Source organism: Taudactylus pleione, unplaced genomic scaffold (assembly GCF_031769625.1).
Source record: "Taudactylus pleione unplaced genomic scaffold, aTauple2 ptg000319l, whole genome shotgun sequence".
Lineage (NCBI taxonomy): Eukaryota > Metazoa > Chordata > Amphibia > Anura > Myobatrachidae > Taudactylus > Taudactylus pleione.
The window spans coordinates 2835685-2851803 of record NW_028284720.1 but is presented as its reverse complement, the minus strand read 5'-3'; the positions used below and the strand labels follow the sequence as shown (position 1 = coordinate 2851803).

General features: G+C 40.4%; 1 protein-coding gene across 1 annotated transcript in view; it reads right to left on the bottom strand.

Moving 5' to 3' along the window:
• Window positions 1-13120: 13120 nt before the first annotated feature.
• LOC148509564 (vomeronasal type-2 receptor 26-like) overlaps window positions 13121-16119 on the bottom strand; it is an 81548-nt gene continuing 78549 nt past the window's right edge. Inside the window, exon 3 of the mRNA XM_088442964.1 lies at window positions 13121-14028. Coding sequence (XP_088299090.1) covers window positions 13121-14028 — 908 coding nt within the window. The remainder of the gene's footprint in view (window positions 14029-16119) is intronic.

Genomic DNA, 16119 nt, shown 5'->3' with positions numbered 1-16119 from the left:
GCCCATAATCCCATGAGTGATTGGCAATCTGATGAGATAATCAGATGGAGTCAGAACTGTCAGATTCGTTGCTTGACCATGCCTATTCAGTCTGTATTAACTACAGTTGCTGAGACACCTCCAACTATTCCGCTTCAGGAATGGATCATGGAAAAGTCAAGGCTATACTTAAGTGGGACCAACCAACTTTCCTTAAAGCCATCCAGCAATTCCTCGGCTTTTCTAATTACTATTGCCTATTCATTAAATCCTTTTCCAGCATTGTGGCACCTATTGTAAATCTGACCAAAAAAGGAGTGGATACTTTAATTTGGCCAATCGAGGCGATCCAGTCTTTTAAAACTCTCAAAGTCGCTTTCTCTCTAGCACCTGTCCTTCAACATCATGATCCTGACCTTCCTTTTATCCTAGAGGCAGATGCCTCTGAAGTAGGATCTGGAGCCATTTTGTAACAGAAAGACCAAGCAGACAGTAAGTTGCACCTATGTGCATTCTTTTCTTGTAAATTCTCCTCCGCTGAATGCAATCTTGATGTGGGAAATTGAGAATTACTAGCTATTAAATGGGATTTCATGGAAAGGAGACACTGGCTGGAAGGGGTCAAACACTGAATATTGGTTCTAACTTAACACAAGAACCTGTCCTACATTAAGTCAGCAAAAAGTTTGAATTCCCGACAAGCACATTGGGCATTATTTTTTTACCTGGTTCAACTTCCTCATCTCCTTCCATCATGGTTCCAATAACATCAAGGCTGACGCCCTATCCAGCAGTTTTGGACCAATTCAACAGACATCCAGGAAAGAGGAAGCTATTGTTCCTCACTCTTTATTCCATTATGCCCTCACCCGAAATCTGGCAGATCTTATTTGGGCGTGTCAATCAGAATCACCTCCGGAGAAGCCTTCTGGTCGATTTTTTGTTCCAGAGAAGTTTAGAAGAGCAGTTTTTTTGGATTTTCATGCTTGTCGAGTTTCTGGTCATCCAGGCATCAGTAAGACTTTAGAATTACTATCCCGTTCTGTTTGGTAAACCATCTTTGACCAAAGATGTGCGTGAATTTTTCTTGGCATCTGAGGTATGTGCCCATAATAAGACACCTCGGACATATTCTTCTGGCCTATTACTTCCACTTTCTATATATACAAGACACTGGACCCACATTGCCATGGATTTCATTGCTGACCTCCCAATAGATGCTCAATGTTCTGTTATCTGGACAGTGGTGGACTGGTTTAGTAAAATGGTACACTTCATACCATTACAAAAACTTCCTTATGCTAAGGAACTTTCCAGTCTGTTTCTTCAACACATTTTTAGGGTAAATGGCTTAACGATGGATATCATTCAAATCGAGGATCACAATTTGTGGCACAGTTCTGGAGAGTGTTCTGTTCTTCTCTAGGCATTGACCTTAGTCTTTTTTCAGGCTATTATCCTTAGTCCAATGGAAAAACAGAGCATGTTAATCAGTGTCTGGAACAATATCTATGCTGTTATGTTTCCATGTGTCATAATGACTGGGTATCTCATCTGATGCTTGCTGAGTTCGCCTTTAATAATTCATGTCATTCTGCATCTTCAGTATCCCCATTTTTTGGTGTCACATGGTAACATCTGAGGTCTAATGCCTTCAACTCCAGATCATCAGCCTCTTCCTCTGTCTCTCGGCTCCGACATATTTGGAGTAAGGTTCATCAAATCTTCCATAAGGTATCTTGCCACTCAAAAAAGTTCTGTTGACAAACATCGGTGATCGTGTCATTTTTAGAAGGGTGATTTGTTTTAGTTCTCCACAAAAAACATCAAGCTCCTTCAACCCACACAGAAGTTGGGTCTCAGGTTTATTGGCCCATTCTGAATTATTTCACAGGTGAACCCAGTAGCCTTCAAACTTCAATTACCCAACTCTCTCCATATCAATAATACATTCAAATGTTCCTTGCTCAAACCAGTCTTCTTTTCAGTCAGGTTCAAAACCCAGGTTTTCATCCAGGCCTGCTTCAGTTATGGTCTGCAGTCAGTGCGAGTTCCTAGTGGAGAGAATCTTGGATTCTAGGATTTCCAGGGGTCATCTGCAATTCTTAGTCTACTGGAAGGGCTATGGTCCGGAGGAACGTTCCTGGGTTCATGAATTTGCATTACATGCTCACAGGTTGAGAAGATGTTTCTTTTGGGATTTTCCAGACAAACCAGGTTCTAGGGGTTCTTCAACCCTGCGTCAAGGGGGTACTGTTACAAGTCGTGGTCACAACTTGAATCCTTCTAAAAGGTTGTCTAGACAGGACGAGGTTACTTCAGTTGTTCCTGTTGCTAGGCATTTGGCACACCTATTTATACTCACTGGACTATTGCAGCTGTGCTGACTATAGCGTGTCTTTGAGTTTCATCGACTTTGCTGACTGGTCAGTTTGTTTGTTTCTCCTCGTGATACAGCTCATCAACTTCCATATGGTTTTCCAGTTGCACCAAGCAGCCCTCATGCTGCCATCAGCTCTCCAGCTTCCATACAGCTTCTTAGCCACACCAAGCAGACCCCGTGCTGGCATCAGCTCATCAACTTCAATACCACTTTCCAGCCACACCAAGCAGCCCCCATGCTCATATTGGCTCATCAGCTTCCATACAGCTTCCTAGCTGCACGAAGCATTCCCCATGCTGCCATTAGCTTATCAGCCTTCATATGGCTCCCAAGCCACAGTCAAAACCTACATTGTTTTCTAATGGTTATTGCTGCACCACTGGCACTATTGCAGCACCATCGGCACCTAATACACTTCATCAGCTCCAAAAGCGATAGCCAAAACCTAGACTGTTTACAAAATGGCTATTGCCACACCATCGGCACAATTGCTGCACCATTGGCACAATTACTGCACCATCGGTATAACTGCCACACCATTGGCACATTCAATGCATAATCGGCTCCTAAAGCAATTGCCAAAACCTAGACTTTTCAACAACGGCTATTGCAGCCCCACTGGCACAATTGCTGCACCATCTGCACTATTGCTGCACCATCGGTACAACTGCCACACCATCGGCAGATTTGCTGCATCATCAGCACCCAAAGCCATTGCCAAAACCTAGACTGTTAACTAATGGCTAGCTTCCAAAGGCATATCCTAAGACTAGACTGTTTAGTAATGGCTATTGCCGCACCATCGGCACAATTGCCACACCATCGGCACTATTAAATCATACCATTGGTCAAATATCCACTCAAAGCCTTATCATCATCTGCATCTGTTCCAACTGTAAATTCCATCTATTGAATCCCCTTGTACCTCCATGTGAGCTGCTACTACCCCGAGCATAAGTCCAGGTGGCCACCTAAGTACTGGTGAACATATCCAAGTTCTAAGGGAACAATGGGTGGTTGTTATTGGTGAAGATCTTGCTAGCCTGGTTCTTGTGGTCTCACATGGAGTAGGCATTGGTATTCATAACACATGAAAGAAAATATCAGATATTTTTGGTTTTGTATTTTTATAAAAATATAGTTGTAGTATAGAACTATTAAATAATTCCAGATGAAATGTCATTATTTCTGATGAAGAAATAAAAATAAATGAAGGTAAGGAAAAAGAGAAAGAAAAGAACAAAAACAAAACAATAATATTGATCAAAGTGATCATTTTGTGGATAAATGTGTGAATTATATATATATAATAGGAATAAAATCTACCGAGTGTAAAAACACCTTTTAGAAAATAGTTGTAGTATAGTACTATTGAATAATTCCAGATGAAATTTAATTATTTCAGATGAAGAAATAAAAATAAAGGGAGGTAAGGAAAAAGGGAAAGAAAAGAACAAAAACAAAACAATAATATTGATCAAAGTGATCATTTTGTGGATAAATGTGTGAATTATATTTATAATAGGAATACAATTTTCAGAGTGTAAAGACACCTTTTAGACTAAGTAAAAATCATAGAATAGAGGAACCAACAGAATAAAGTAATTATGTGAAGACCAAGTATATAATCCAGAAAATTATAGCATATTTCTTAAAAAATTATAACATTCAATATAATGTGTGAAAACTTTAAATAGCAGTTAAATAGAATTTTAATATTAATAAAATAAACATGCTTATTACATTTAAGTAATGGAAGTAATTAACTAAATGGAGGACCAAACTTTCTCCGATAAAAATAAGATTGGGAAAGATCAAGAACCACTTCCTCCTAGTGCTGTTGCTGCTGCTGGGAGTTGTTCTTCATCCCAGAGAGGAAGTAGGAACACCACTATTTTTACTAAACAATTGACCCTCCAACAGTCCCTAGTGAGGAGGATGAAGTACGACAGCAGTCATCCTGAAGCAAAACGTATAACTGAGGCCTTGACTGCTATGTTGGTGTTAGACGTGCGTCCGGTATCCGCCATTAGTGCAGTGGGATTTAGACAATTGATGGAGGTAGTGTGTCCCCGGTTCCAAATCCCATCTAGATTCCACCTGCATCCTCAAAGCAGCAGCGACAAGCATGCGTCTGTCTGTTAAAGGGTGGTGTAACCCTCAAATTACGCTCGACAAACAATAAAAAATTTCTTCTTTTTTTTCTGTCTTTGTGAATTCTGTGGGCTGTAGCCACACCTGCATCCTCAAAGCAGCAGCGACAAGCATGCGTCTGTCTGTTAAAGGGTGGTGTAACACTCAAAGTGCGCTCCACAAACAATAAAAAAAATTCTTCTTTTTTTTTCTGTCTTTGTGAATTGTGTGGGCTGTAGCCGCACCTGCATCCTCAAAGCAGCAGCGACAAGCGTGCGTCTGTCTGTTAAAGGGTGGTGTATCCCTCAAAGTCTCCAAAAAATAAAAAACTATTTTTTTATGTGTTTGTGACTTATGTGCGATGTAGCTGCACGTGCATCAACACAGTAGCAGTGCCAAGCATGCGCCTGTGTCATAAGTCAGGGGCCGGTTTGGACATCTGGTCCGGACTGAAGGACGTGCCAACAATTTCTGACAAGTCTACTGTCACTGCATATGATACTGTCCTCAAAGCAGCAGTGACAAGCATGCGTCTGTCTGTTAAAGGGTGGTGTAACCCTCAAAGTACGCTCCACAAACAATAAAAAAATTCTTTTTTTTTCTGTCATTGTGAAATGTGTGGGCTATAGCCGCACCTGCATCCTTAAAGCAGCAGCAACAAGTGTGCGTCTGTCTGTTAAAGGGTGGTGTAACCCTCAAAGTGCGCTCCACAAACAGAAAAATTCTTCTTCTTTTTTCTGTCTTTGTGAAATGTGTGGGCTGTAGCCACACCTGCATCCTCAAAACAGCAGCGACAAGCATGCATCTGTCTGTTAAAGGGTGGTGTAACCCGCAAAGTGCACTCCAACCAAAATAGAATAATCTTCTTTTTTTCTGTTTGTGTGTGAAATGTATGCGCAGTAGCCGCACCTGCATCCTCAAAGTAGCAGTGACAAGCGTGCATCTGTTAAAGGGAGGTGTAACCCTCAAAGTGCGCTCCACAAAAAATAAAAAAATATTTTTTTTCCTGTCTTTGTGAATTGTGTGGGCTGTAGCCACACCTGCATCCTTAAAGCAGCAGCGACAAGCGTGTGTCTGTCTGTTAAAGGATTACATCGATGACAGCATCCAAGTAGGCCTGTCAGACAGTCCGTACATGTACTGGCAGGAAAAAGAGGCAATTTGGAGGCCCCTGTACAAACTGTTTCTATTTTACCTATTTTACCTAGTTGCCCCCCCTCTAGTGTGCACTCCGAAAGAGTGTTTAGTGCAGCCGGGAACCTTGTCAGCAAAAGGCGTAGGTAGTTGCTTCCACAAAATGTGGAGAAGATGATGTTCATAAAAATGATTATCAACTCTTCCAGGGAGACCAGCCTCCAGAACATACAGAGGGACCTGTGGTGGTGGATTCCAGTGGGGACGAATGAATACTCTGTGAGGATGAAGAGGGTGAGGAATCAGTGAATGAGGAGGATGAGGACGACATCTTGCCTCCGTAGAGCCAGTTTGTGCAGGGCCAGATTAATTGCCAGCTTGTTTTGTGGGGGCCCAAACGAACCAATCATTTCAGCCACAGTCGTGTGGCATACCCTGGTGCTGAAATGATTGGTTTGTTAAAGTGTGCATGTCCTGTTTATACAACATAAGGGTGGGTGGAAGGGCCCAAGGACAATTCCATCTTGCACCTCTTTTTTTTCCTTTGCATTATGTACTGTTTGGGGCCTAGTTTTTCAAACTGCCATCCTATCTGCCACTGCAGTGTCACTCCTAGATGGGCCACGTGTTTGTGCCGCCGACTCGTGTCGCTTAGCATAGTCAACCATCTACCTCAGTGCAACCTTTTGGACATAAAAACACTATTGTGAGGTGTGAGGTGTTCAGAATAGACTGGAAATGATTGGAAATTAAGGTTTTTGAGGTCAATAATAGCATAGGAGCAGAAAAATCAACACATTCTGTGATTTTAGCTGTTTTTATGATGTTTTAAAAAAATACAGATCCAAAACACAAAATCCAGAACCCAAATAATGAAGGGTGGTTTTGGCAAAACCAATCCAGATCCAAAACACGAAGAAAGATCCAGATCCAAAACCAAAACACAAAACACGAAAAGTGGCCGGTGCACACCCCTAATATAGATTAATATATTTATTTACAGCAATTTCCTGAATAACTACAGACAGAGCCACAAATGTTAACACAAATATTATCTATCTTTCAAAAATAAAATCACTGAATTATTATACATCTGACATGAATATATTTCAAGCTTGAATCAATAGTAGCAATAACAAGGTACTATTAACTGGGAGATTTATTATTACCTTCCAGGGTAGAATATCTGTCATTATATTCCATTACTGAATATTTAAACTGGAGAATTCACGTGGATATTTATTTGGTCTACAACATATCAGGTAGAGGTACTGATACAAATTTATTAAAAGCTACTATAAATTTGGCAACATTTATGCATTAAAGTTGCAACAGAATTGAACAACACTGATTTACTTACAATATCTAGCAGTGTTAATAATAAGTGGCCACCTGGGATTAATTTAGATTCAGTGTTTAAATATAGGGGGCGATTCAGACTCGGAAGCCAGGCTGCGTTCTCTTGCAGCCTGCCAATTGTTGTGATCTGCGCATGCGTATAATCCGAGGTGCGCATGCGCAAACCAGTCACAGGAAGACGATCGCTTTCAACATACTTCCAGAGCAGTAGTTTGAGTGACAGAATGGGGTGTGTGTGGGTGGTGACTGGGACAGGTCTGTGTAAACGGGGAGTGCTTGCACTAGCACAGGTGTAGCTGGGCATCTTTACATCAACTTTAAGGTGTGCATTATTACAATGCAGCATCAGCATACATGTCAGTGAAATACATGCAGTGGTGCTTGAGGTAGCCTTAGGTCTACCTCAAGCACTGCATACTGGTTCAATGTCGCTCAATGATACCAATGTTTTCATACACTTCCTGGAGATGATGTCTGAAAGTGGGCATCTTTATTGCAGGCTGGTGCACATCTAAGTTTAGTCGGCGATGGCACATTAAGACATAAAGGGCATCATATGTCTTAGCATGCGCACTTGGCATTTGCATACTTTTCACCACTACGGCTGCAGGTGCACGCAGTCTAACGAGCAGGTGTGAATCAGGCCCATAGTATTCATGGTACAGTGATAGTTAGGTAGATATATTTGTAACAGAATAGATGAAATAGATCAGTAGTGTATGCAACTTTATTTTTAATTATTAATTTATTTATTATTTATTTACAGTTTGTTAGATAGTGCAGCATATTCTGTTGCGTTTTACAATTGTAAACATTAATAGAACAAAACTGGGTAATAACAGACAGATATATTGGTAGGAAGGCCCTGCTCGCAAGCTTAGAATCTATAGGGAAATAGGCATTGATACACAAGGATAGGTGCTTTATATTGCATTTTGGTCAAAGTTGTGTGTGGACTGTGAAAGGGGATGTAATTAGATATGGAAGCCATGAAGGTTGTGTGGGCGGTTATGGAATCTGATAAGCTTGCCTGAAAAGGGGAGTTTTCAGGGAACGCTTGAAGGATTGGAGACTAGAGGAAAGTCTTATTGTGCATGGTAAGGCATTCCATAAAGTGGGTGCAGCCCGAAGAAAGTCCTGTAATCGTCTATGGGAGCAAGTAAGGCGTGGGGATGAGAGATGCAGATCTCATGCTTAGCGGAGAGGTCGGGTAGGGAGATATTTTGAAATGAGTGAAGAGATGTATATTGGTGTGGTATGTTTAATAGCATTATGTGTAAGTAAAAGTATTGTGTATTGACTGACAGAGTAGGGCAGCAGACAATGAACATTTGGCAAGGAAGATTAGCCTTGCAGCTTTATTCATAATTGATTGTAATGGCAATAGCCTGTTTTTGGGAAGACCAGTAAGGAGGCTATTGCAATAGTCAATGCGGGAAATAATATGTGCATGGATTAGAGTTTTTGCAGTGTCTTGTGTGAGATATGGTCAAATTTTGGATATGTTTTTTAGATGTATGCAACATGATTTTGAGACAGATTGAACATGGGGAACAAAGGACAGTTCAGAGTAAAGGATGACACCAAGGCAGCGAGCTTGTTGGGCAGGGTGGATTGTCGAGTTATTAACAGTGATAGAGAGATCAGGTTGGTACTGTCAATGGCCAGTGGAAATATAATTAATTGTGTTTTAGAAATATTAAGTTTCAGGTGGCAAGATGACATCCAAGATGAAATTGCAGGAAGACATTCAGTGACACAGACCAGTACAGATGGTGATAAATCTGGGGAAGATAGACAGATTTGAGTATCATCCACATACAGATGGTAATGAAATCCAAAAGAGTGGATTAGTTTGCCAAGAGAGGAGGTATATATTGAGAATAACAGAGGACCTAATACAGAGCCTTGCGGTACTCCAACTGATAGAGGTAGCGAAGAGGAGGCAGAATCAGAAAAATGAACAGGAAAAGAGCGATCAGATAGGTAGGAAGAGAAACAAGAAAGAGCTGTGTCCTTAAGACCTAGGGATTGTAATATTTGTATGAGAAGAGAATGGTCAACAGTGTCAAAAGCAGCAGAGAGATCTAGAAGAATTAGGAGTGAGTAATGGCCTTTAGCCTTGGCGGTGACCAGATCATTTATTACCTTAGTCAGTGCTGTCTCTGTGGGGTGTTGGGAACAAAATCCAGACTGAAGTGGGTCCAATAAGTTGTGTGAGTTAAGAAAGTGTGTGAGGCGGGTGTAGACAAGTCTCTCAAGTAGCTTGGAGAGGCATGGGAGCTGAGAGAAAGGATGGTAATTTGAGAGAGTGTTGGGGTCAGGATTAGTTTTTTCAGAATAGGAGTAATCACTGCTTGCTTGAGCAGTGATGGAAAGTTATGTGAAATCCTACTTTAAATCTCTCTATGGCGGTTGACGCCACGTGGATGCACCTTGAGTTTGGCGATATGCAAATGTGAATGCACATTGTTCGCAATGTGTGAAGCATACACAATACCTTCCTATATTGTAACACCAACAGTATGCATAATAGTTGCTATCTACATATCAAATTACAATGTGAATTACAGTGTAATATATGTATCACAGTATAATAACTTTATGTAAATGCAAGTGAACACACAGACACACCCGTTTCTGTGGTCCAACGCACAAAAGTAAATATTGTATTGAAAGAATATATAACATAATTATACAGAGGTACAATATAAATCAGGAAACAAGTCAGAGTTACAAACCAGTATACATACGTTCGCATGTGCATCCCTGGATCCAGAGTACAGTCATCACCAGATGACTGGTAGATTACAACTACTGCTCTCTGGATCAGGGGAGCCTAATTTATACAGTTAAATTATGGGTGTGTATAATAATAAGCTGTGTCTTCTTTCCATTGGTCTAGGGGTGTGACATTTCCAGTTCACTGGAGGTCATTGGCTGGTTCAAATAGTGGGCAATGTTTAGGCTCATGATGTAGTTACAAGAGGTCACCTCTGGGTTCCCTCGGAAAAACTAGCTCAAAGTCAACCATTGTTATATGCGATTATATGCGATTGTTAATCATAAATCTGGCATTGCTAATATCTGCTTGCTGCAATGTGGGACAATCTATTTGCAGTCACCGGATTACTGCTAACACAATTCTATACATTATGACCCCAAACACGATGTTAATATGTGAGCACGTTCCTGGATTATGTATAGCTGGTTTTATTCTCTTCAATGTATATTTGTATTTTGGTTTAGACCACTGATTGTATACTATGTGTGAGCTACAAAAACCAGGATATATATATATATATATATATATATACATCTTGGACATGTCACTATAAACTCTGATATAAATGTAAGAGGTTTGAATACACTGTGTGTGTTAAATGTTTAGATAGTAGCATAGATGTATTTGTTTTACACTCAGCATTGTATAAGAAACAGTTTTTTAACTGCTTGGATCACTTAAAATACAGACAAATAGTGGTATGCCTACTTTTCTAATAAGGATCAAAGTGTTGTACCTTTGGTAATTATAAACTGACATGTCTATTATCCAGTATGGGTCAGAAGAGGGGCAATGATACCAGCAGACAATAAATCATATATTTTAGTGGACTCCAGGCAACGCTTATTTACACATCAAACACAACCAAGTAAATTAGGATTTATCCATGAATAGAAATACTACCTTTTATGACACCCTGTCTGCTGGGGGGAACTACAAGCTTTATTGTTTACAAAACCTTGGAACTTGTTATTTAATAAGGTGGTGTCAATAGAATGGAAGAAGGTTCTTTTGACGAGAGTGATGTATGTGCATAGATCAAAGGGTATATACACAGGCCATGGCTCCTTGAATTATGCCATGAGAATATGCCAGTCATTGTTAATGTCTGGGATATTATTGTATTTAATAGAGATTACAGATTTTAGTTAAAGGTTGGGATAAGCACAGGATACAGAGTTTTACTGATTTGTGAGGGTATAGGATCTAGAGGAAATGTAATAGAGTAGGAGGATGAGAAGATTGTAGATTCTTCATCTTCATTTGTGAGATCAAATGAAGAGAATGTTAGAGGATTCAGGTAGGAAATTGAGCAGGTCACTAGCTGAGGAAGAGCATACCATTTCATTTCGGATCTCATCTATCCTAAAATAGGAAGCAAGATCTTGAGCACAGATAGTAGCAGGTGGTTTTCATATCTTTTTCACACAACAATTCTATTGTTTTAATTAATATATTGTACTATTGTTCTAAACAATATATTTGTAGGAATACCAATAATGGTTTATTAATTTCTCATTCAAAGCAACATTTCCAAATAATAGATTAGATTAGGGATTCTCAATGTCAGGAGTGGCTTGGATCACCGGGAAACCGGTACAGTTCCCGCTTGGCCGCCACCTCTCAGTAGCTTACACACGGCTGGGCTATTTAATAATATAGCTGCTTTGATCAGAGCTCAGGCAGCTTTGGGAGTTTCTGTGCATGCACAGAAATTCATTCTACAGTCAGTGTAGGGGCAGGTGCTTACTATGTCAGTGGCTGGAGCACAGAGTGATAAAGGGTGAGAGAGAGAAATGCCGGTCTGGATGACTGGATGAGAAGAGGACAGGGTAAGCTGCATGGACAGAAGAAGATCGAACTGCAACTACAGTAGTGTTCAGAGGTAAGGAGCTCAGGGAACCGGCTGCAGTCAGTGTTACCAGGGCTCAGGGACAGCTCAGGAGGAGATCCCCGTCATCCATTCAGCCACTGGTAGAAAAGATTAAAGCTTGAGGGGGAGGGGGAGGGGAAGGGAGGGAAGGGGCAGCAGTGCTGCACAGGTGACAGCACACTGCCGCCCTCCTATGGTCCAGACCTGTATAGGGTGATAACACCCTCGGGCCGGCACTGCCAGGGCTGGAGTATTGAACTCACTGAGCAGTTCTGTATACAGCTCAGTGTGTGGCTAATAGCAGAGCTTCAGGGGAAGGGTAAAATTAGATCTCTGTTACTGTCCTGTCACTGTGCCTTGTTGATTGTATTGCTGCAAGAATTTGAAGGCTGTGGGACAGTGTTTGTGGTTATGGGGTGTGTGTATGTGGTTATGGGGGCCGTATGTGGGGCTGTTGGGGCTGTGTGAGTGTGGCTATAGGGGCTGTGTGTGTGTGGCTATGGAGGCCATGTGTGCATGTCTGTGTGACTATGGGGCTGTGTGTGTATGTGTGTGGCTATGGGGGGCATGTGTGTGTGTTTGTGTGCAGCTATGGGGCAGTGTGGGTATGGCTATGGGGGCCATCTGTGTGTGTGTGTATGTGCATCTATGGGGCAGTGTGTGTGTGGCTGTGGGGGCCATGTGTCCCTCCCTGCATAGCCCTGACCTGAATAGACAGAAGATAACTAGTTAGCTTCACAAGTGTGTGCCAGTCATGTTCCTCTCCCAGGACTCCTCTCCACTCCCAGAATGAAAATGACACCAATAACAGGGAACTTTATAGAATCCAAATCCCACAAGAATCTGACAGCAGGATGACGATGTTTTGCCTCATTTTCAGATCTGAGTTAGGTGGGAAAACCTGAGCTGGACTCTGATCCCAGTCCGCATCGTGAAGTTCAGGTGGGACCGGTTCTCGGAGAACCAGACCCGCTGATCTCTAAATGTTATATACTGTATGAAATGTTATAAAGTATAACAAATGTTATTTTATTGTCGTCTTATGAAACATTTCTATGTCTCTGAGTATTGGAGCTATTTTACCAGTGTAGTTTGTTAAACTTTGTGATAATTCATTTAATATCAGGGTAAGTCATCACAGTTTGTTTCCTGTGTAATACATCTTACTCAAACAAACATTATAATGAACTTATCTAAATCTTCTCTATTCTATCTGGTATTCAAAAATATTTGTATCATAGATCACTGTAAAATTTTTATATCTAAGGATCAGGTCTTTTAGCTCACAGAAAATTACAACAGACAAACTCCTCTTTAATGTTGCAGCTACACATAATTTCATTTACCTAATTTTATTTTAATAACATGGATATAGAAAAGCTGTATAAATATATTTTTCACTTTATACTGCAAATTGCCGCCGTTTTTAATTTTAACAAAGCTATAAAAGTGGAACATTTAAAAATGATTAAGTTTATGAAGAACTTTTCACTAACAAGTGTCTTTTACTGTTCATTTCTTGTCTCAGTAGAATATTGTAGCATTTAGGGAAAAATATACAGCTCAGTATTCCAATACCTGAAGCCAATATAGCAAAAATCTCCACAGTGACCATGTGTTTACCCTTACTGCTCAGATAGGCTGGGATGGCACCGACCCAAACACTGAAGAACACCAGCATGCTGAAGGTGATGTATTTGGCTTCATTAAAGATGTCAGGTAATTTCCTCATCATGAATGCTAGACCAAAACTCAGAGTTGCCAGAAACCCCATATAACCCAGCATGAAATAAAAGGCAAAGACAGAACCCTCATTACACTGAACTATGATAATCCCAGGATTTGTTTTCTTGTCATACTCTTTAAAGGGAGGAGAAACTGACAACCAAATAGCACTGGTGAGAACTTGAACAGATGAGCAGATCAACACAACTGAATTCACGAATTTAACACCGAGCCATTTTTTCCAGGAGCTTCCAGGTCTGGTGGCTTTGAAAGCAATGCAAACCATGATAGCCTTGGCCAGGATAGAAGACATGGCCACAGTGAATAGTATTCCAAAGTATATTTGGCATAGCATGCAGGTGATGTCCACAGGATGACCGATGAACAGAAATACACAGAGTTGGCTAAGTTTGAGGGAGATTAGTAGAATGAAGCTAAGGTTTCTATTATTGGCTTTTACTATGGGAGTGTCCCGGAATGAAACAAATATTCCAATTATAAAGATGGATAAGATAAAAAATAGGACAGATATTGAAGAAAAAACTATAGCTATCATGTCTGACTTGTATGATAGATATTCTAGTATCATTTTAATACACATATCTTTATCCTCATTAGGCCATTCATCTTCAGGACATTGATGGCAGTTTTCACTGTCTAAGAAAATAAGGAAATAAATGTTATGATAAAATGTAATATTACATATATGGCCAATATATATATATATCTCTTACTTAATAATGTCATTGAGAATTCTTGAGAAAATGTTCACTTTGTATCAACAGATTTCTGATTGTCCTAAAATTATTTGCAAATGTTCTTTTTTAAGAAACACTTATAAAAACTTAGAAACCTTATTTCCCATAATTCATAAGATCCTATAGTTGGATGTTCCAGCTTTAAGATAATTTGTCAATGGCTTAAGAATTGATATATGGACAGTAATAAACTAACCTATAGGCCCACCTAGTCTGCCTTACTGTGTGCTTGCTTTTTGCTATTTGTAACAGCCCAAATGATGCACTTTTATTATATTATAGTAAATGTCAGTTTGCTGCACAGTTTATCTGCCATAGTCTTGTAATAAAGAACAAGTTACAATCCAGAAAACTATCCCTAACTGTGACACACACAATATGTGAGATGCAGATTGCCACACACGCAATTCTTACAAAGGAAATGAGAGACCAAGGGCCTGATTCAGACCCACTCGCGAGCGGCTATCCGCTCGCAAGTGGGTCGATGTTCTACACTGAGCATGCGCACGATGGAGGGAGCTCCGTCGTGCGCATGTGCCAGATGCGACGAGCGAAGGATTTTCCTTCGCTCGTAGTGTCTCTTCAAAGGGGGCGTGCTGTCGATGTTGTCTGACAGCACGCCCCCTTTGGTGGGCGTGCCAGGGGTATGCCTCCCTGACGGGGGCATTCCCACGGGAACGCCTCCCGTCAGAAGCCGGCCCACTGACATCACTAGTGATGTCAGTGGGAGTGATTTTGGCTCTGATAGAGCCAAAATCACTCCGAGCCTTGTGGTTGAAAAACTCAACCACAGGCTTTTGTACGCAGTTTCGATGGCCGCAATGGTCACGACCATCGCGGCCATCAAACTGCACGCTCATATAGGCTGTGGGTGGTGACCCACAGCTATACGAGCGTCCAGGAGGACGCTCCATTTTTATGGAGGGCGGCCCTCATTCAGAGCATGCGCTCTGCTCAGAGCATACGGCTCTGAATGAGGGCCCAGGTTACAAAGGAATCAACATTATTATTCACTGAAACAGGATTTTATTGCTGCTGTGTCACTATTATATTTTGTATAGAACAAAGAGATTTATACACATCCCAAATTTTGTTTCACTGCAAATGAAATAACTTTAGCTCATAATTTTAAAATGTTTTCTATTTATTACAAAGAAATAAGAGATTTACAGACAGAAAACATTCCCATATGAGACTACTTAGTAGAGTATTAAAAACCATTCCTAGTAAAACAAGCTACGGGCTGGAAGTGTTAAAAGATAAGAAAAGTAATTTCATATTTGCAGAATAATATGTTACAGATGTGACCTTGTTACTGTTACTTCACTCACATCAAATAGCCCCTCTCAGCTCATCAGGTCCTGGCCAACTCAGTCACTGATCAATTTATCTTTTTTTACTCAAAATCTTCATCTTATTCACATAATTATAACCAGAAGTATCAAAACTACAATGCTAGCTAATGCTGATCAATTTCATGTGCATCATTTGTATATCTGTGTGTTACTGAATATGATTGTGTGTAAGAAGGGCCAGCGATGCCAGCGGTCACAGCTTTTCTTCATGCTGAGATCTCTGCTTCATCTGTGACTTTGTCATTGTCACAGCCTAGTATCTTTAGTACATTGTGAGCAGATTTTTGCTGCATCTGTAATGTAACTAAGAGGTAACATTTGAATAAATGTGCTCACTATTACTTGAACCAGACACCCCGCACTGTGTGACGTACACATGCTCAGTATGAGGAAAAATGTGTATAGAATCTTGTTACCACTCCTTCAAATGCATCTGACTACATATTTTGTATTTCTTATTATGTGTTTTCCTCACTGTAATTATTATCAGTAATTATAATATTGCGTGCAGATGTTTCTTTTTGTTGCTTTTTACATGGACAATTGTACATTTTCCAATTATTTTATTGTTCTTCTTACAAAATGTATACAGATTTACCATATTAAGCCTCTTGTGGACATAGGCATTACTTAAT